This window comes from Corapipo altera, unplaced genomic scaffold, assembly GCF_003945725.1.
Source record: "Corapipo altera isolate COAL_440 unplaced genomic scaffold, ASM394572v1 61286, whole genome shotgun sequence".
Lineage (NCBI taxonomy): Eukaryota > Metazoa > Chordata > Aves > Passeriformes > Pipridae > Corapipo > Corapipo altera.
Window position 1 is genome coordinate 2998337 of NW_020884907.1, and position 22823 is coordinate 3021159.

The window sequence follows — 22823 nt, forward strand, 5'->3', positions numbered from 1 at the left end:
TTTCACCCTTTCATAAATCTGTTATCCCAGAGCTGCTGCCAGCATCTGTGATGGGATCAGCCTTTGCCAGCAGCCAGTCCATAATGGAGCCAGTTGCTTCTGACCTACATGGAGGCAGGTCCTCCTGTTAGTTTGCCACATAAACCAAACACAGTCATGAATAATGGGCATCTACAACTTCTCTGGGCAACCTGTTGCAGTGTCTCACTACCCTAATTGTGAAAAGTGTCTTTTGATATATCCAATCTAAATTGATGTTCTTTCATTTGCCCCTTGTCCTCTCACTACAGGCCCTGGCAAACAGTCTTTCTCTATTTTTCTTATAAGGCTCCTTTATATATTGAAAGGCCATAAGAAGGTCTCCCTGCAGCCTTCCATTCTCCAGGATGAAGAACCCCAGCTCTCTCAGTTTTGCTTCACAACAGAGGTGTCCCAGGCCTCTGGCTCTTTTCGTGGTCACCTTCTTGACCCACTGAAGAGGTCTATGTCTTTTTTGTCCCAGAGGCCCCTGAACCTGAGGCAGTACTCCAGATGGACTCTGCCAAGAATGAAGTCAAGGGGAAAGATCACCTCCCTCACTGTGCTGGCCATACTTTTTGTGCAGCCCAGGATATGATTGGCTTTCTGGTCTGCAAGTGAAGACTGACAGTTTAAGTCAAATTTTTCATCCATCAATATATCCAGGTCCTTCTCTGCAGGACTGCTGTCAATACCCAAGTCTGTATGGACACTGGGGGTTACCTTGACACACATGCAGGAACTTTGTTGAACCTCATGAGGTTCATATGGACCCACACCTCAAGCCTTCTCAAGGTCCCTCTGTATGGCTTCCTTCCCTCCAGCAAATCAAACACACCACTCAGCTTGGTGTCCTGTGAAGAATTCCTAAGCGTGCACTCCATCCCTTCATCTATGTCATTGATAAAGATATTAACTGGTATTGGTTGCAGTGTGCATCCTTGGGGGACACCACTGATTGTTGATTTTCACTTGGGTATTGAGCCGTTGATTGTAACTTGTTGGATTTGGCCCATTTTTTGTCCAAAGTAGCAACAAGGATGTTGTGTTTGGTGTGTTGGTGTGCCAAAGGCCTTACAGTTCAGGTTCGGGTAGATGACATCTGTAGCTCTTGTCACTCCGTTGTAGAAGGCCGCTATATTAGTCAGACAGAGTTTGCCCTATTTGAAACTATGCTGGCTGTCTCTGATTGCCTCTGTCATCCACACATTTCAGCACAACTTCCAGGAGGATCTGTTTCATGGTCTTACTGGGTGCTGAGGTATGACTGACCTGTTTGTAGTTCCCAGGGCCCTTCTTTTTATCCCTGTTAAAAATTAATGTGCTATTCACTTTTATCCAGTCACTGGAGACTGACTGCTATGACTTTTAAAATAGGATTGAGAGTGGCTTAACAGCTACATCTACCAAGTCTGTGAGAGCTCTGGAGTCCATATATGATGCTTATTTTACAAACTAAAATGGTTTCATTCCAGATCCAAATAGTATAGTATATTTGACTGTAGTTTAGACAACAGAATAGTTTTCTGAGGCTCTTGTTTGCAATAAACAAAAATAATATTCTGTCTGCAGTGACATTAAGCAACCTAGCTGAATATTTTCATTTGTTTCGTCATTAATAACTATTCCCAGAAAGTAAGAAAAAAAAGGATCTCTAAGTTGCATTAAATCATAGATACATTATAAAATGTATGTTGTAAGCTTCTGATTTTTTCCCATTTTTCCTGATTTATTCCTGCTTGTAAGTTTTATGCTAATGGTATGTCTACCTGGAGGTTTCCTAATCCTTTTATTGAAATGTGGGATTTCTGTTGCACTGGGAAATTGTGCAAATTGAAACTATTTTATTTTTTTGTTTACAGAAATAATACGGGATAACCTCATCATAACCAGAACTCCTGATGCTAAGATATTTGTAAACACTTAAGGATTGACTGTCTAGATTATTGATCTGATCACTCAAATAGCTCTGAATTAATAGAACCCATGGCTCAGTGGTACCAGTGTGGGACTGGGCCTAATTTAAAGGTTTGTGAAATGCAAGTGAAATATACTTAAACAGCTGTTGAATTGTCAGGGATTTTGAAACAGCTTGAAAAACTTCATGTGAGTCCTCACCTGGCAGTGAAGAGGTAGAATATGTATAGTCAGTAGGGTGCCCAATCTACTCGCCTCCCATTTATTCAACACAATGCACCTCCTGAGCCTGCTGTCACCCTTCCTTTGCCATAGGAAGAGCTGGATCACCCAGCACTGTGCCAGCCTAATCTCTTTCCTCCCCTTTTTTGTTGTTCTGAAGCTGCTTAAATTGACACTACTGTTGAGAAAAATCTTCCTGCAACATCAGGCCAAGTATTGTTGATTTACTTTTTCTCAGTGTAGCTTGCTACTCCCAAATAAATGACTAGGGAAAAGGGTGGTGTTGCACAGTTATAAATGATTAAGAAAATATATTATAAAGTTATTCATTTTAATGGAATTTTAATATTAATGAGACAGTTTTCCACTGTAGCAAATAAACTGAAAGTAGACTGTTAAATAGTTTACAGTAATAATAACACCTGAAAAAAATAGCTGTAATGAAGGAAGGTTCCTGTTTTCAGTATCTAAATGGGAACAAAGAGGTGTGCATTTAAGAGCAGGACAGAGTCACTGGTGTCTTGATCAAGTGGAGGTAAATTATTTGAGTTTTGATACTGCAAACAGTTGGAGTTGGACACGGTCCTTCATGTTTTGAGGGTGTAATGGTTATTATAACATGGTCTGAAAGTCACACTGCATCCAGCTTTGCTCTTTAACTCCAGTTTAGGAAGTATTAAAAGTATTCTCCACAACAGAATTTGCAAAGTAACATTTGCTTCTTAATTTGCATTTTTTTTTACTATTTTATATATACATTTCTCTACTTTACACAAGATCAGTTATTTCTTTTTTCTAACATTTCTTGGATGCAAGTGAGTCTGCAAGTGGTAGACAAGTGGGAAAACACAGAATAGCCATATTAAAGATTTTTCTTTTCATGTGTTAGGTTTAAAATTCATTGCGTTAAAATCTGAGAACTATATGAAATTTAAAAGGTTAACATTTGCATTAATTTAGATTCTCTAGTGCAGAATGAATAAATGTTTTGCATTATAAGGGAGGTTCCGTTTTCCCCTGAATTAGCTGTGTCTGTTGGAGAAAGTTGGGAATATGGAATACTTGCTACTTCTTATCTCTTGTTTGCTCTTGATACTGTTCTTCCATCTTACAGAGTTCTTAAGGGTTTGACTAAATGCAGAAAAAGAACTCAGACTTGAAACAGTAATCAAAAATTCCATTATGTGCATTATATTGGGAATAAGCCCTTAGTTTTGTTACTGAATTTCACCCTCCAGACTTTAGTTAAATACCAAAGATCAGACTAAGCAGTGATTAACAAAGTGACATGATGTGCTTAGCTCTTATATTGTCAGTTATGCATTTGGGCATGGCCCTCAACTCTGTCTCACTCTAATGGTGAAATGTGAGAAGTGGTGTTTAATTTTGTATGCAAAAAAATTGAAATTATTGAAGAGTTGGAAATAATTAATTTCAAATGATGTTGAATAAGCATTAAGTCTAAAATTCTGTTCTAAGGAAGGGTTGCAATCTCAACATCTTTTGCTGTCCCTCTGTGCAACCTGGAAATTTACAGTTGAAGAAAAGCTAAAAAACATTACTGATGATTAAAACTGTAGGTAGAGTATGAGAAAAAGTAGTTCTAGTGGGAAGAGCTGGGAATGGATTGTTTTTATGATTGGGAAAAGTCCACTTTAGAGTGTAACTTTAGTTGCTTCCTGGATCAAAAGCTGGTTCTTCACATTTTACCCACAAAATACAGAAGGCAGAAATGTAAATGTGCAGAAACTTTTTTGAGGACAGAGGTGAGTGGGAGGAAATCTGTTGATGAAATCAAACCAATATGATTAAAATGTATAATCAAATTTATAACATTGAATAGATTTTTGGTGGTAGGATGAGGTAACTGAATACATTCCAGTGCAATGTAGAAACAGAAAAATATCTGTTCTTCCAGGAAACAACAGGAAAAGACAAAAAAAAGGTGACTTTCTGTTTTTCAGGTTGCCTGAAAAAAAACATAGCAATGGAATACCAAAGGCCTCTGTCTAATTCAATTACAAACTGTATAATAGTTTAAACTGCACCAACTGGTCTTATGAAGCTACCATGTTCCTTGGAGACATGTTCCTTGGATTCTCTTAATAATCTTACTGGACCAGTTCAGCATCGCATTTTGAGTCTTTGTGCTGAAATAGCAAGATGTATAGCTTAACAGCTCAGGCTTTATTAAACAACAACTAAAGTGAAGCACAGCACATAGTGTTTGTCCATGTCAGTGCTTAACTTGTATTAATTTGTATTTAGTAGCATCTTTTCCCCTGTCTCTCTTCTGTTCTTTGTTGGTTTAGGCTGTCACATCCTGGAGCACTCACAGCCTTATAGAAAACCCCTTGTTTGATGGGGGTTGGAATCACTGGGTAGTTCTGTGGAGTACTGCTACACACTTTAATTGATAAGTTCAGTCTTGATCCTGGAAATACTTGTAAGAACTTCTTCTTGTGGTTGAGGTTTCTCAATACGTCCGTGAATCAGGTCAGCAAGAGAAAAAGTAAAGCATGGGAGGTTTTTGAGACTTCATAAAGTAACTACAGTTGTTTGAGTAACAATCTTAAACTTGCACCAGAAAAGCAAATTACTCCTGCATTTGGTATCATGAGCTTGACTTTAGACTATTTTGAAGTAGATTGCCAGCTGTGCATTAGAAACATGTCAAACATTGAATGACAAACTGTCAGCAAAAACCAGGACAATGTATGACTGTTTCTTTTTTGTGTGGAAAGTTCATGTGGTTTTATGTGTAGTTGTTTTGCTTCATTGGTCAACAGCACACCAGCTAAAATATCTGTTTCTTTGAAAACATATGGTGTTTATGTATTCTTTAAAAAATTTCAGTTGTGCTAATCCTAAATGCTTTTTTCTATTTTAGTTTCCAAAATACTGGGTTTTATAGTTTGGGGTTTTTTGTATAAGCAAAGTCATTGATCTTTCTCTCACAGACATAATGATTTTCATTTGTTTAAGTGAAGATTTCTGTAACATTTAGGCATTTGATTAAGGAAGACTTGCTATTAAGTAACTGTATATCAGAATGTATGGATTTATAATACTGGATCATATGTCTTTCCAAGGGTATTCCACAAGTTTATAAGGAAAAAAATTGTATTTAGTAAAATAAGTATGTCATCCCTGTTATATTTCCTTTTCTAATGCTGAATTCAGAAAATAACTTATTGATTAATATCAGATGTATTTGTCACATCAAAATAATAATGCAAGTTTACTTTAATAAAGCCTAGGTTAGAGAAATGAGCCTGTCATCTCATATGTGTGTGTTACACATACCCATCTCTGAAATCAGATCTGTACAGTGCAAATATTCACTTTTACATACTGGTTTGTGAAAGCTTGAATTCTAATTTTTAAGCATGACATATGTTGCAATGGAGTCACCATAACAGATGCACAGGTGGGCAAAGTGAGACCCTTGATGTTTACTGTGAAGCCCAGATGTATTCTGTCCTTTGATGTATCTTGCATTTTGTTGCATTCTGGTTTTGACTTAAATAATGGTGATATGCAGGAAGGAGAAATCTGAAGTGGGGGGATGCTTTGCTGTTGCTTTGAATGTCTTTTTCATATGCCTCAATGTGGGACACAAAAGCAAGCAGGTGCTATCTACTTTTTTTGTGAGAAGACCATCAGACTGCCAGAAGTACCCTTGGCTGGTAGATTTAGTTAGTGTCCATGAGATTTGGACCTCTTGAAAGTCCTACTTTTTATCTTTCTAAATTATTACTTCCATACATTTTTTTTCCTTTTTTACAGTATTCTGTAACTTCTCTCAAGACCATCCCAGAATTATGTAGAAGGTGTGATTCACAAAATGAAGACAGATCAGGTATGATGTCCGCTTCTGTCCACCCATCATTTTCTAGGCTTTTTTTTTTTTAGTCATGTACAACTTGGCAATAATAGCTTCTTGGCAGTGTCCTGTTGTTTTATTTTCTCTCATTTCTGTACGGCTTTCTGGAAACATGACTTTCTTTGTTTTTTTTTCAACAGATGTTAGTTCATTAGAAGGGAAAAAAGTTCCAAAAAAGGATTGGCTGTATACAGATAAATGTAGGGCTTCATCTCAGCAGCTCCAAACCGCAGTATATGCAACAATTTACTTGAAAACCCAAGAAACCATTGGTGACAAGACGTAATAATGTAGGCGCCAATGAAAAAATGTTGGATATATTTATTACCCATATGGTCACGACCAGTTTGAGGGATGATGTTTTGCCAGAGTCTGAAACTGTATCAAGGATGCTACATGATAGAATCTGCTCTAAGACATACTGTAACAGTTAAGATTAAAGCTGAGTTTTTTAGTTTAATAGTGTAAACTAAATGAAGAATCATGGCATATAGATGAGAACCAGCTGGAGACCTTCTCCCTGCCTCCCTGACAAAAAGTGTATTCAGTGTTGTTTTTCACTCTGTAAATCAGATTAATCCGCTTTTATTTTTCTCTTCCTGATGGAGGATAAATGAATTGGTGAGAGGAGCATTTTTGTTGAGCTATGAAAAGTTTATTGTGCTTTCTGGCATTTTAATTGAATTTTGTGAATGTTGTTTCATCAAGTACTTTTATAAAAGAAATGGGAGACCTGGAATTCATGGGATGATAGAAGGCTTTCAGAACTGTGCTGTACTTGGACAACTTTTGTTTATATATTTCCTTACAGACTGTTTTAAATTTCTAATATATGTAACTAAGTCAAAACTTTCTGATAGCTACTTCTTCTGCCAGAATCATTAAAGGCCAGGTCATCACATGCCACTGTTCATGGCAATAAAGAAAAGCAAAGGTCTCCTTACCACACTTGCTTGCCATGTTATTGCCCATACAGGGCACAGCAGTGATTTCACACACATTACTTGTTACAAGTAAAAGAAGGGAAGAAGTGTAAAGGGAGAAGACCTCTTATTCACTGCCCTCAATTTGCCCTATCTCACTCTACCCCAGTCTCCCCACATCCTCCTCCATCCTCCCCTCCGTATTCCCCTCATTCTTCACATCCTCTGCCATCGCACCTTTCTCTCCTTCCCTTGCCTCATCCCCAATCTCTTTTTTCTCTCTTTTTCCTCCCTTCTTACTAGTTCTTCCCCCCTTCTTCATCCCTTGCATCCTCCTGCCTTCCACTTTTGTCCCTTCTCCTTCTGTCCCTTCTCCTTCTGTCTTCTTCACCTCTCCTTCCCTTCTTCTTGCCCATTCTTACCTCCAATCTCCCCACTGTCTTCCCATTCTCCTATTCTTACACAATTTCTCCACACTATTCTCCCCCCATTCTTCTCTCATTCCTCCTACTTTTCTCCTCCTGTCTTCTTTCTCACCCAGCCTTCCCCCTTCTACTCCTCATTCTTCCCTGCCATACTCCTTAGCGTTCATCTCCTCATTCCTCCCTACATTGCTCCCATCATTCTCCCCTCATTCCTCCTCCCATTCTTCTTTCCCCATTCTCCCCACCATTCTCCCCACTGTTTTCCCATCTCTTCTCCCTATTGTTCCTCCCCACTATTCTTCACTCCTCTTCTTTCCAGTGTTCACCCTGCTATTTTCCCCCATTTCCCCAGATCTTAATTTTACTTCCCCCACATTCTTCCCTCCCCAGTTTTTCCCACCATTCTTCCCCACAAGTCTTTCCTCTGTTTTTACCTTCAGTCATCCCCCCAAGTATTTTCCAATATTCTTCCCACCATTCTTCTAGACCTTTCTTTACCCAATTCCTCTCACCGTTCTCCTCCCTATTATTAATGTTCCTCATTGTTACCCCCTTCGTTCCCCACCCAGTATCTCCCTCATCTCTTCCATGTCTCCCTCCTCTCTACTTTCTCACTACTGACATTCCCACCCCTCCTCTGCCTATCAGTATAAGCAGCTAATCATGTGGCAGAGGAGCTTTATCTAATCTTGTCATACAAGAGAATTAAAGCTACTCATTCACTCAGCTGCTCCAAGAGAAAGGTGAACCAGAGAAGGAGAGCAAGAATAGCCCCTAAGACAAGTTGCAGTGAGTGGTCTGTTCGTGGGGACTGCTTAGCCACAGAAAGAAAAGTATATTCTTTCTAAAATTCAGACAGTAGTCACAAAGTAAAATGTGGACCAATAGCAAGGATGGAGTACAGGCTATGAGCCCTTCCTTTAGATTGCGGAATGCTGACACTTATTGTGTAGCTCTGTTGTTCTGTGGTTGCTTCTGCAGTTGGACATTTTTTAATTATGATTTTAATTACATCTGCATTCATCTATTTCCTTGAAAAAGGGTTGACAGAAGCAAATAGAGGCATTGCTGGAAGACAGTAGCGGCTCTGGCTGCTACTACAGTAGTCTGCCAGTGGAAGTTAATTCACAGCTTGGTTAAAAGCCTTGAGTAAAAAAGAGGTCTTTAGCACTGATAATAGTATTGGCAAAGTGGAAACTACTAAATTCTGGTTTTTCTCTCCACTTATCAGTTATGAACTTTGGTGAATAGGAAATAGTACTAAAATCCTTTTGTTTTTACTTTACTTGGTTACTGAGTAATCATATAGTTCTGGACAGGAAGATATCACTTTACATTTCTGTACAGACTTCAGTATCTGAAGCATCTTGAAATATCAATATCAAGAGCTGCATCAGTTAACATTGTGCAAGGCCTCATTTGCTGACTTTTCATAGTTGCTTTTGATGCAGTTTCTTGCCTTCCTCATATTGTAGACCATTAAAATAATGTTGCCAAATTATTGTTGGTACCTGCTATTTTTGATGAAGATACACTGTATCATAAATCTTTAGTATGTATGGCATTCATTCTATTTTGTATCTGTACTCCATTGTCAATTCAAGTACTTACACCTAGAAAAACACAGAGGTTTTACAAAGAGCTGATCCAGTTGTCTACCTCATACTGACTCTACTTAGCTAGGGGTTACATTTCTTCTTTAAAACAAAGGACTTTGGAAGCAGAACTGTCCAAGAGTTATTTTTTTAGAAGAATTAAAAGTTAAGCATAAGTCGACCACAGATTAGATATGGCAGGACTATCATAGTCTAAAAAACAATGTCAGCTTTGTCTCAGAAAAATATTTAGTTCACTAAGATAGTTAAGACAAAATTATAGAGAAAATAAGATTCAACTTTGTCTGTGGCAGCCATTTTCACCAGCAGGATGGTTAGAACAGATTTGAACTAGACAGTTTCTCATTGTGAAATTACATTTTTTACTTTTATGGCTAATAATATGTAAGTCTTATTATTCATTGTTTGCTGATAAATGTGGTGAATAGCCCCTAAATCCCTTTTTGTTTCCCTATTTCATGTAAACGTTGAATAATAAGTTAGTAACATATGAAAGTGTTTGTTTACATTGTTTTTTAATTACTCTAAATACTTTTAATCCTAGGCAAATATCAATGTTTACAACTTTATCAAACATTTCATGTAGATTTCTGATTTTTTTCTAGCTATTTCTGCCTGTCTGTAATATTTTCTCAGAATTACTTGTTCTTTTGAAAAAGGAGGTATTAGAAAGTCTGAGAAAGGTTTCCTCATCATGTAGTTTTTCCTCCTTGAACTCCCACTGTCACTTCCCCTTATTGGACATCACTGACCAGTGGCATGTACTGGTGGGAAAGTCCTGTTGTTCCTTCTTCACCCTTTTGCCAGATGTGCATGAAAGCCATGCAGTCAGAGCAGTCTCAGTCCTCACCCAGAATCACAGAATATTTTGAGTTGTAAGATACCCACAAGGGTCTTTAAAGTCCAACTTCTGGCCCTTCCCAGGACAATCCCAAGTATCACACCACGTCTGAGAATATTGTCCAAATGCTTCTTGGATTCTGGCAGAATTGGTGCTGTGACCACTTCCCTGGGGAGCGTGTTTCACTGCCCAGCCATCCTCTGGGTGAAGAATCTTTTCCTAATATCCAGCCTAAACCTCTCCAAACAGAGCTTCCTGCCATTCCCTTGTGTTCTGTCACTGGTCACCAGAGAAAAAAGATCAATGTCTCTCCCTCCTCTTCCCCTCATGAGGAGGTTGCAGACTGCAATGAAGTCTACCCTCAGTCTCCTCTTCTCCAGGCTGAACAGACCAAGTGACCTCAGCCACTCCTCGTACGGCTTCCCCTCAAAGCCCTTCACCATCCTCATTGCCCTCCTTTGGATGCTTTCTAATAGCTTAATGTCTTTCCTATATTGCAGTGCCCAAAACTGTCACAGTATTCAAGGTGAGGCTGCCCCACTGCAGAGCATAGCGGAACAATCCCCTCCATCAGCTGGCTGGCGATGCTTTGCCTGATGTCCCCCAGGACACAGTTGTCCCTCCTGGCTCCCAGGGCACTGCTGACTCATATTCAACTTGCCATCGACCAGTCCCTTTCCATGGCACTGCTCTCCAGACTCTTATTCCCTTGTCTATACACACAACCAGGGTTACCCCATCCCAGGTGAAGAATCCAGCACTTCCCCTAGTTGAACTTCTTATAGTTGGTGATTGCCCAGTCCTCTGATTTGTCAAGGTCTCTCTCCAGGGCCTGTCTGTCTTCAAGGGAGTCAACAACTCCTCCCAATTTTCTGTCAGCTGCAAACTTGCTTAGTATCCCTTCAAGTCCTGCATCCAAGTCATTTGTGACACCTCAATGTCCTTCTTGGATTTAGGGAATTCTGACTCAGAAAAATTCCAAGGGATCCTTGGAGCCAAAATATGTGTGCCAGTACCCCCAGATTACACGGTGAAAGATATATGAAATTGGCAAAAAAATGCAGGGCAAATAACAGTTTATCTGCAGTAAAGCACGATTAAGGGTAATTGTTTTCTCCACCATCATGCTTCAAGAGAACGATCTTTGTAGCTAGCATAATAACCACTAGGATGGACATTAGTTCCCTTGGTTAGAGCAAAGTGCTAATAACACCAAGACTGTGGCCTGTACAGACCGTTCCCTTAAAAGTTGGACTCAGTGGTCCTTGGGGTCCCTTCTAATTCAGAATATTCTGTGATTCTGTGATTGTTCATCTTCAAGATAGAAAATTAAAAAATGTAGTTTAAAAATGGATCTATTTAGTGTTAGCCAGCATGCCCATTGATTTCCAGCATTGTTTAATATAGAATGATGAACTGAAACAGAAATCAGTCCTTTATGCTTTTCTTATTAAGCATGGAATTGGTTACGTTCTTTCTGGACAAATTTGCTAAGGCCATTTGAGCAAATGGCTCAAGACATCTGTATTCAACAAGCTTCACTGAGCCATGTCATTGTTGAAGTAAATTCTGTCATCTATGATGACTTTTGGTTGCCATTAAATGAATGTTTCAAATGAAGGCAATATACTACTCTAGATCTTTATTCACAGAATGATAAAAACAAATTCACCTTTCATGTTCAGCAGGTATTGTTCTGCAATACTTCATTCTCAGAGTAACTGCCATTCACAAAATTATTCAAAAGATTAGTTACGTATTTGAGAAAAAGAAGTAAATCAATGAACATAAAAGTGCAGACAGTTTCTGTCTCAAGCTCCTGATAGATTTTGAATTGTATGAGAAAGTAAAGTAAAATTTAATTTGGAAGCAGTGTTACATGGCATCAATTTGACAGCCTGTTGTGCTCCAGATATCTCCCAGGTAAATATACCTGAAACAATACAATATTGTTTGGATCATTCCTTGGTAGAATACTGAAGAATTATCTCTTACAATAAAGCAATACTTGTGCTGGCTGCATATAAAGTCTTTTTCTAACTCATTTTCACATCCTCCCTCTTCCTGTTTTACACATTTTGTGCCAAAATGACCTCTTCTGATTTTTCATTAGAACTTTGCTCGCTACCTTTTACATCCATAGATTAATCTGAACAAGGGTAAACCCAATTTATTAATTTCAAAATTTTCTTTGCATCTCCTATATTCTCTACTTTAGAATGACATCTTTGGTACTGTTCTTCCTCAAGCCAAGATAAGAAAAATTATTCATTCCCTGAGGCTTGTAACTGTGTTTGAATTACCTGGAAAAGATGCATTGTTATTTAAAAGCATTAATTATTATTTACCCTGTATACTCTTTCCTTCTTCTTTAGAGTGACTTCAAATTCCACTTAATGGAAACAAACCCTCTTTGTTCTTACCTGTGCAGAATTGTTCTTTATTTCAGGTTCTCATGATGTACAGCTTACAGTAAAGAACTCTAAAGAACTTCTTGTACAAGTTATTGATATATTAAAACTATAAAACAGTGCCACCTTCAGTTAAAATTGTTAAATATGAATTCAGTTATATTAATAAAACAGTAAATAGATATTCAGAACTGGTTTTGATTATCCATTGACTTGGGACATCTCTATCACTTGGAGCCCAAGTGCTGCTGCCAGTGTGAGCGAAACATTTGTGTTAACAACGAGGAGTTTTCTGAAAGTTTCCCTAGTGTAGTCAACACCTCAGCATCTGTATTCAAAGTCAGAATCACAGTGCTTTAAATGGACCTGGAATTAATACAAGTCTTAATTGATTCAAGAGTCTCTACTGAAGTCATATCACAAGGAAGAAGCTCAGGCATTTCTTTCAGATGACAGTAAAACTCCAAACACAAAACTTTGTATAGACTTGTTGCAGGCCTCCTCCCAATATTACATGAGCAAAATGTTAAAATACTGCATTTAAAAAAATGTGGGCAGTTGTCAATGCTATTCCCATATTTTCTTAATGAAAAACTTGCCAGTGTTATTTTCATGATACTCAGGACAATTTAAAGGTATTCTGATGTTTGGCATTAGATTGTAAGTATCACAGAAACTGCCTGTAACACAACAGGGTGAAGTTTCATCTGTGCATGAGGTAGTCGTGATAGTTGGAGAAAACCCAAAGAGTTACCCTGTAATGCTACAGACGCTTGTATACCAGATAAAATTCCCCCTCTCACATCCCCATGTTCTAGACATGACGCCTTTTCTGATTACTTGTCCCCAGTAGTTCTAGGACATCTATAAGTAAGTAAGTAAATAAGTAAATAAAACTATAAATAAACCTACAGGCCTCTTGATTCACGTTTTGCATTTTCTTTACTCAAGAAGAACACAGAGCATAATATATGATGAAGAAATACTGCAAATTTGACCTTTGCAGGTTTTCATCACAGAGCTTTCTTTTGTGCCAAGGCAGTGCTTTGATACCTCAGGTCTATCAGGTAGAACGACACTTTTTCACTGATGCAAATGAAATCTGCAATTTTTGTGTTCCTCTCTCTTTCTACTTGAGCAACACAACAATGGGATTATCCAAATCTCTTATATTAATGAATAAAAGTTAAGGAAATAATTTTGACAACATAGTTGGTAAAAAAAATTGTTGTTGTCACCTTTTAGGAGTGTACCAGAAATATTTGTCAGATTCTGGAATCAAGCTAGCTGCTCACATTCTCCTGCCTTAAGCTCAGACAATCTTTTACTCTTGTTTAAAAAATAATCAAACCGTATTTGTTTGACCCAGACTTTTAATGGCCCCTACCTGAGTTCATAAGTGTGGAAAGACGAGCAAGAGGCTTCTCCTCTGGAGCAGCTCTTTAAGACTGTTCACAAAATTCCTGCTGTGCTGGTGCTTCTGAGGCCATAGGCAACAGTTGCTTTTGCTTCTTCAGGGAACAGTCATCTGAAAGCAGAATGAAAGAGATTCAAGCCGTGCCCTGGTCCACTCTGACCTCGTGGGGTGTAGAGGGAAGCTGTGCTGTAACTGCCTGAGGAGTGGTGCAGCCTTTACAGTGCCCAAGTAGTAAATAGCACAGAGAAATACTGTGTCAACCAGTCTGGCTTTCTTTGTTCCCTACTGCTTTATTTTTAAATGCTGTATACTAATTCTTTATTAAAAGCAGTGTAAATCCATCATCTTAGTTAAGTGAAGAGTATGTTTTTAAGACAGTAAAAGTATTGTTAACTGTTCTTGGTGTTCTAGTTTGTTTTCTGGAAAAACAGTGTTTGTAAAGAGATGTTGGAAAGAAAAACAGTGAAAACTGGAAGAACCTTACTCTGCTCTAAGGCTGATGAAAGAGAAATACATGACTTCACAATGAGCCGAGACAAATCTGTAACAAAGGTCATTGCTTCTTTGCAGTGTCTGATTTTACAATTTTGTCATCAGTGGTTTATGTAAATGCAAGTTATTAAAGTTAAAAAGTGGAGAAAGTGAAGCAACAAAATAAATGTAAGCTTACATAAAGTGACGACAAACAAAATGTTGATGCCTTTTCCTCTGTCTAGACCCCTGTGTTGAAAGCAGTGTTTTCATAAAACTCAGACAGAATTCATTTCCATACTGAGTGCTTAATAGTTCCTGTCAGAACAAAACAGCTGGGAAACATATGGTATCCATTTCCCTGTATCACTTGGAAAAAATTTCTCATGTAAATAAAACCAACATAAAAGTGTAGGCCTTTGAACCTAGAATCTTATACAATACATAAATAAGTCAGTACAGTGCATTCTTTGTATTGGCCCACTAAGTTACATGCCTTTTGATTATTATTATTTTTATTTCTTCTTCGGAAATGTTTTCTTAAGAACTTCCAAAAGTATTAATGTAATTTTCAGACATCCGTAACTACTGAGACATACTAATCTTTCACTTCAGATATTAATGTTGCACTGAAAGTGTATATATCTGTTTCCTTAGGAAGGTGTTCATGGCAAATTGTGTGTTTTGACCACAGATTAGATCCCACTGATATGCAGTTAGCACATGTTATAAATCTGCTTTGTTTAAACAATATTCCTGACTTTCAGAATGCATTAACTCTTAGTGTACATTGAAAGGGTCATAATAACTGCCTAAAGGCTTTAGAGGTTTTACTGCTGTCCCTCAACTGAAAATAAAAAAAGAAAGAAAAGTCTTTGCCAGAGTTCCACTGATTATGAAGATCATAAATATCACCAGCTGGGACTGTGTGAAAGAGTGCAAATTCAGTAGGATTCAGTTCAAGTTCAGTAGGATTAAGAGTTCAGTTGACTTGAGCTCCCTTCCTTCTCATAAGTCAGATTCACTGGTCAAACTGTATCCTGCAGTGCACTGAAATAATTGTCTGGAAGGTCCAGAGCTATGGGGGGGCTATGTGTGTGTATACAGGTTGTACATATAAGGGATGGAAAGTTTGACAGAGAAGCCAAACATAGAGAGGAGAAGTGGAAAAGGAAACATCATAAATAAGTAGGCTTAACTTTTAAATCAGAGAATCACAAAATTGTTTAGCTTGGCAGTGTCCACTTGAGATCATCTAGTCCAATGCTTAAACAGGGCCAACTAGAGCAAGTTAAACCCAGGAAACCCAGGATTGTGTCCAGTTGAATTTTCAGTATCTCCAAGGATGTAGACTTCACAAAGTCTCTGGGAAACTGTGCCAGCGTTTGACTAGCCTCACAATAAAAAAGTGTCTTCTTGTGTTCAGATAGATATTCATGTGTTTTACTTTTCATGTGTTTTACATTGCCTCTTGTCCTGCCAGTAGGCACCATGGAGAAAGACCTTGCTCATGCTTCTTAATGATGACTTTTTTCCTGACCCTTCTCTTCCTCAAGCTGAACAGTCCCAGCTCGGAGTTGTTGTTCATATGAATTTCCAGTTTTTATGTGAAAAATACATCTTCTAGAGAAAACAGGCCTTAGAAATTGAATTGTTGTTACTGTTCTTAAAACAAATCCAATAAAAATTTTTTACTAACTCTGTTGTTGCCCTCCCAAAAAATCATCCTACTCTTGTGATACATCTTCATGCAGGGTACAATGAGAACTAGCATAGTTGAACAGGACTGCTGTAAGTGCCGCTAGGCTATTATTCACAGAATATGTTAAATTTGGAAGGGACTACAGTGAGTCATCTGGTCCAACCTCCCAGCTCAAGCAGGGCCATCCTAGAGCATTGCACACAAAATTGTGTCCAGATGATTCTTGAATAACTCCAGTGAGAGAGACTCCACAACCTCTCTGGGCAATCTGTTCCAGTTCTCAGTCACCCTCACAGTAAAGCAGTTCTTCCTCATGTTCAGGTGGAATTTCCTGTGCATCAGTTTCTGCCCATCGTCTCTTGCCCTATTACTTGACACCACTGAGAAGAACCTGGCTCCATCTTCCTGACACCCTCCTTTCAGATACTTATATACATTTATAAAGTTCCCTCTGTCATCTCTTCTTGAGGCTGAACAGTTCCAACTCCCTCAGCCTTTCCTTCTAGGAGAGATGCTCCAGTACTTTAATAATCTTTGTCAGCCTCCACTGGACCTGCGTCAGGAGCTCTATGTCTCTCTCAGGAGCCCAGAACTGGACACAGCACTCTAGATGTGTCCTCACTATGGCTGAGTAGAGGGGCAGGATCACCTCTGTCAACCTGCTGGCAATGCTTTTCCTACTGCACCCCAGGATACCATTGTCCCTTTTGGCCACAAGCTCACATTGCTGGCTCATGGACAATTTGTGATTGTGGTCCTCCATTACTTGATAAGAACTACTTTATTTGTAATTATTACAATGTATGTAATTATTACAATGTATTGAAGAAAGTTTCTTTTCTGGAGTGTTAAATTCTTCAGCTATTTTGATAGAGATGCCATTAAATCTGCTTAGATATGAATGTGGCATGTTATCGTATAATTCTTGTTTCCAGTGTTTGGCCAGGTATATCTTTAAAGTGTGCACAGCTTTATATGTGGACAGCATGCATGTATTTTTATATCATGCCACATGATAGCAGTCACTTCTAAATCAAATTCTTCTGTTTCTAAAGTTTCCAGCAGCAGCTGGAATTGTGGAGTGTCAACTCTTCTCGGAAATGCACAGAAACCAACAGGAATTGCAGATGTGTGCAATAAATTCAGACCTGTGAAGAGAGTTTCCCCATTAAAGCACCAGCCAGAAAGCTCTGAGAACAATGAAAGTGATGACCAGAAGAACCAGAAGGGAGAGTACCAGAAAAGCAGTGATTCTCAGTCTGCACCTCCAAATGATGACCAGAGTCCTGGAGAAGGAGAGTGCCTTAAAAGCAAAACCATTGAGCCTGCTGTTCTGCTTGGAGAGCTGGAGCACTATGACCTGGACATGGATGAAATTTTGGATGTGCCTTATATTAAATCAAGCCAGCAACATGTTCCTTTTACAAAAATAACTCCTGAGAAAAAACTTTTGGGTGTGTGTTCAACAGTGAATGGTCTTAGTGGCAAGACTTGCTCTGCAGGGAACACAGAGAGCTTGCCTGCTGGCGGGACGCAGTTCTGTGTGCTGTCTCCTGTGAAAGGCTCTCAGCTGAGAAAAACACAGCCCACTGCCCTTGATCAGCACAAACATTCAGCAGAAGAATTAGAGCTTTCCCAGCCTTTAGTTAAGTGTAGCTCGGTCCATGACTCTGAAGGCCAAGGCAAGGGCTTCCTCAGCAGGACGTTTGTTGATCCTCATGCTCACAAAACTGAGAAGACCATGCCAAACTGCCACCGGAGGACTTTCCACCTGCAGACGGCAATGGCAGAAAGCAAGCAGCTGGAGGAACTGAGTATGAGCTGGAACAATGCGGGGGCCCCAGAAGAGAGGAGCGAAGAAGTGAAAAAAATTAAGAGCATCTTAAACATTGTAAAGGAAGGCCAAATATCTTTACTGGTAAGTATAATCTTTTTCATAAAAAATGTAGAATAAAAGGGATCTGTGATGTGGTTTATTAAGCCAGCTAAGCTGATGAAATGAATATTTTGAACCACTGCCCTTTTTATCTTGTACACTCCTTCGAAATTGAGCATATGGTCTTCCAAATGGAAAGTCTTAATATTTAAATAAAATATGTAGCAAAACCAAAATACTAATTTTATGTAAACATGCTCAAGATTGCTATTTTATGCAGTACACTGAAATCATATAGAAGGCCGCCATTTTAACTAGTGAGATCACTAAAATATCAAATTGAATTCCTACTTGAGTTTTGCTTTCACAACATTTGTGGTTCACTTTGCTCAATTGTTGCTGATTTATCTTGATTGTTATTTAGAGGTTGATGATGGGAACAGAGGAGCTTCTATTGTATTCTGATTATTATTCAGAAGTGTTTACGCTGTCTTGTTACAGCAGCATTCTCACACAGGAGCTTTCTCTAAAGCTTTGTTTGCCTCTGACCCATATGAAGTTTTTTTAGTAAATTCTAGTGCTGTGATCAGGCACTCTCAATGGTGGTTTCCTAAGTAACTAGTTGCAAGCTAGCACAATGGTGCAGAGCATGTGATCTCCACACAGAACAGCTGGTGGAGGAACAGTGTATGTGTAAGAACTGTTTTTGTTAGATTTTTGTTTAACTTCTCTGTTTACCAGTCTAGCTCAAGCACAAAGGCATGCTTTTAACAAAGAAGCAAGAACAAAGGAAGATATTCAAAACTAGACAGAGGCAGAAGAGACTATTAAATTGCTCATTAAGAAATAAAAGCAAGTTAAATTCACCCTGAAATAGAGTGGGGAAAAAAAAAAAGAAGTCATCATAAATAGGTAGATGGAAAGAAAATATATATTTTTTCTAAACAGGTTAAAACCTCTGAATGAAGTAGATTCATTGAATAATACTCTGGCAAGTCTGCACAACTCTAGGAACTTAGTTATTGCTACTCCTTAACTATGTCTTCCATCTTTTGTTTTGCTTTTGGGGTTTCTCAATCTAAATGTTTTGTCTCTAAATTAAAATTAGTCGAAATAATGTCTTACATCATGATTGTGTAGAACTTCGAGTAAATATTCCAACTCTTTTTTTCATGGAAAGAAACTATCACATGAAAATCTTCTGTCACACATTTTAACTACATTTTACATTGTCCTTAACTCAAGCTACCACTTTTTTTTCAGAAATCATGGATGTTTTCTGTTTAATTACTCATCAATATAGTGCTATAAAAAACCCCCCAGAAATTATGAAAATGTAGGTATTTTTTCAACTACCTCATTGACCAAACTAGTGCAAAGACTTAAAGCCATTTAAGATCTTACACTGTTGTATGCCAATTGCATGAGAAAGAGAGAAACTACACAGTCAGTCAAGCCAGTCAGAGTCCCACCTCTCTCCTGTTGCTAATAGTAGCCATGTTCTGTATAGTGAAATGAAAACCTCTGGATTGTGACTTAAAAAAGAACTTGCCTATAGGGAAACCTCTTTGTATTTTACTTCTGTCTAGGGCTGTGAGGCTAAATGTATCATTTTATCCTTAGTTGTAACTAACATACTACTTTTTTTAACAGCCTCATTTAGCAGCAGATAATCTGGATAAGATCCATGATGAATGTGACAACAATCTGTTGCATGTAGCTGCATCAAAGGGACATGCAGAATGCCTGCAGCATCTCACTTCTTTGATGGGTGAAGACTGTTTGAACGAGCGAAACATTGAACAGCTAACTCCAGCTGGATTAGCAATAAAGGTAACAGTCTCTCTACTGTAATGAGACATGAAGGTCGTTTAGTTTCCTCCTGTGATGGCAGTAGGAAAGGCATCCAGCAGGATGTTATTTTTCAAGCATTTTAAGTGAGAACAAAAAAGCCATTGGCTGGTACTGCATAAGCAAATTAAAATGGATTACTATACGAGATGCAATATCCAATGTCTAATATTGAAAATTTATACGTTGTTGTCAATGCATATACATTGATTTTTAAGTAAGTCAACTGACTTTAAAGAATATTTGTCACATTTTAAGCAGCTTTCACTTAACTCAGATTCAGGTGCTTCTTTAGGGAGCATAGCAGTTTCTTGATTTTTTAAAAATACTGGTACAATCCTGTAAAACAAGTGTGAAAACATGTTTACAAAGCATAAAACATCTGGAGATGACAATTCTTGGCTGTCTAGAACAATTGCATCAAAGTTAAAATGTGCATGTTACAGAATGATCTGTTAAAATCTGCGAAAAGTAATGTCAAAGTTTACAGGAAAACCCATTATATAGAAAAATATGAAAATTCATGCTGTTACTGTACTAAAATAAAACACAGTCGTGTACAGGACGACTGATGATTTAACCATAGTACTTCTGGCTCTTTAGTAAGTGAGACTGAATGGTTGAATGTCATTCTGTTTAGCCTTGAGAATAAAGAAGGAAAGGGATGAAATATAATACAAGAGTATCTGTTTCTTTGGGGGTTTTATTATTATTTGCTTCTTGGGAAAAATTTGGAAACTGAGGAAGGACTGGTGGATTCCTACCTGCAGTTTTGCATATTTGAGATGGCATTTCAATGATCTGGTGCAGGTTTCAGGATTGTTTTTTTTTATTTTTATGGATCAAGCCATATGAATAGAAAATTAAACTGATGTCTAGTTGTGCTAATGAGATGTCAAACTGAGTAGTTACAGTCTGCCAATCTAAAGTCCAAATTTTTAGTTGAAAATTGTTTTCTTTCTTGTTTTTTTTCAAGCTAGGCATGTAGTAGGTATGTAGTGTGTTTATAAGCCAATAAAACCTTTTGTCTGTTTCTCTAGAAAGGTTGGCTTATTGAATAATTGGTTCCTTTACTTTCAATAATACTTGAGCATACTTTGACATTCACAGAAAATTGTGTAAATGTGATGGAGTTCTTCACTTAAGTGAGGAACCAAGTATTTCTACTGCTCAGGCCCAAGTATTTCTAATGATGTCCTGCATGACTGGGCTTGTCCTGAGTCATTACAAAGTTTTGTAAGAGCCTTTAAGTAATCTGGCATAACTAAACTTTATAGCTCTTGATCCTTTCTTCCACAGTGGTTTTCAACACTGATAAAATGGGATTTATTCTTCTTACCTTTGTAACTCCCATAATGTTATACTATGTGGGGTGTACACCTGTTTTTCACAGGAGTGATGACTATCAGAATGGAAGAAAACATAAACTTACATGGAAGAGAATTTCAACAATTTACTGATGATAACATATCCCAATAAGGAATGAATTAATGAAAACTAATTATTTTGCTTCCAGACCTCTTTCTGACCTCTAACTATGAGCTAGAGCCAGAAAATGGAGTGGAATGTTGTGGCCAATCACACTGTTATATTACAGAATCACTGAATCAGAGAATATTTAAGGTTACAAGGGACCACTGGAGGTCACCTAATCCAACTTCCCTGCTCCTGTGTTTTGAATATATCCACAGAGGAGACTCCATAACCTCTCTCTGGGCAGCCTGTTCCAGTGCTCAGTCACCCTCACAGCAAAGATATTCCACATTGTTCAGGTGGAACTTTCTGTGTTCCAGTTTTTGCCCGTTGCCTCTCATCCTATTGCTTGGCACCACTGAGAAGAGCCTGGCTCCATCCTGTCGGGACCCTCCCTGCAGGTACTTAGAGACATTTATGAAGCCCCCTCTCAGTTCTTTTTTCTTCTGGCTAAACAGGCCCTGCTCCCTCATCCTGTCCTATGAGAGGGGCTCCAGTCCCCTAATCACCACCTAATAATCATCATAGCTCTCTGCTGGACCCACCCCAGGAGCTCCATTCTCTCTTGTACAGAGGAGCTCAGAACTGGACACAGCACTCCAGACGTGGCCTCACTAGGGCTGAGTAGAGGGGCAGGATCACCTCCCTCCATCTTCTGACATTGCCCTTCCCATTGCATCCCAGGATAGTATTGGCCTTCCTGGCCATGAGGACACTGCTGGCTCATGGAGAGCTTGTTGTCCACCAGGACCCCCAGGTACTTCTCCGCAGAGTTGCTTTCCCAGAGATCGGCTACCAGCCTATATGGTGGGGTTATTCTTCCCCAGGTGCAGGACCTGCATGTGCCTTCACTGAATTTCAGAAGGTTCTGCACTGCCCACACCTCTAACCTATCCAGGTCCTCCTGAAGGGCTGCACAGTCCTCTGGGGTATCGGGCGCTCCTTCTAGCTTTGTGTCATCAGCAAACTTGCTGATGAGGCATCTGCCCCTTCGTCCAGGTCATTGAGGGATATGTTAAACAATACTGGGCTCCATAGTGACACTGCTAGTTACATCAGAACCTTCTGAGACCCACTATGAGCCAGTTCTTAATCCACCTCACCATCCACTCATCCAGCCTGTGCTTTCTGAGTTTGCCTGTGAGGATGTTGTGAGACAGTGTCGAAAGCCTTGCTGAAGTTGAGGTAGACAACATCCACTGCCCTCTCTTCATCTATCCATCCAGTTGTCCCATTGTAGAAGGCAATCAGGTTGGTCAAGAATGATTTTCCTTTAGTGAATCCATACGGACTACTTCTGATCAAATTTTTGTCTTTCACATGCCTAGAGATGGCCTCCAGTATGAGTCATTCCATCACCTTTCCAGGGATTGAGGTGAGGCCAACTGGACTGTAGTACCCTAGGTCTTCCTTCTTGCTGTTTTTGATGACTGGATGACATTTGGTTTCTTACAGTCCTCGGGCACCTCTCCTGATCTCCCCAGTTTTTGGATTATCACTATGGTGTCTGCCAGCTCTCTCAGCACTTGTGGGTGCATCCAGTCAGGGCCCGTGGAGTTGTGGATGTCAAATTTGATACTGATAGTTTATTTTAACTAATTCTGGAGAAATCCTTTCCACATTAGCAAAATCATGTTACTTTAGCAGGTACTTAATTTTATTAATTCTTTAATTTTAAAAATACAAAAATATTTTATTCAGTTGTGATACAAAGGAAAACAAAATAAAAAATTATTAGTTATTCATACTTACTAATAATGAACCCAGATATGAG

At 38.7% G+C, this 22823-nt stretch overlaps 1 protein-coding gene across 3 annotated transcripts in view; it reads left to right on the forward strand.

Moving 5' to 3' along the window:
* The window catches only part of SNCAIP (synuclein alpha interacting protein), a 92129-nt gene that overhangs the window by 41801 nt on the left and 27505 nt on the right, over nucleotides 1–22823 (forward strand). For all 3 annotated transcript variants that reach the window (XM_027652603.1, XM_027652604.1, XM_027652606.1), the window contains exons 3-5: nucleotides 5947–6019; nucleotides 16905–17767; nucleotides 19379–19558. In XM_027652603.1, the coding sequence (XP_027508404.1) occupies nucleotides 5947–6019; nucleotides 16905–17767; nucleotides 19379–19558 (1116 nt within the window). The remainder of the gene's footprint in view (nucleotides 1–5946; nucleotides 6020–16904; nucleotides 17768–19378; nucleotides 19559–22823) is intronic.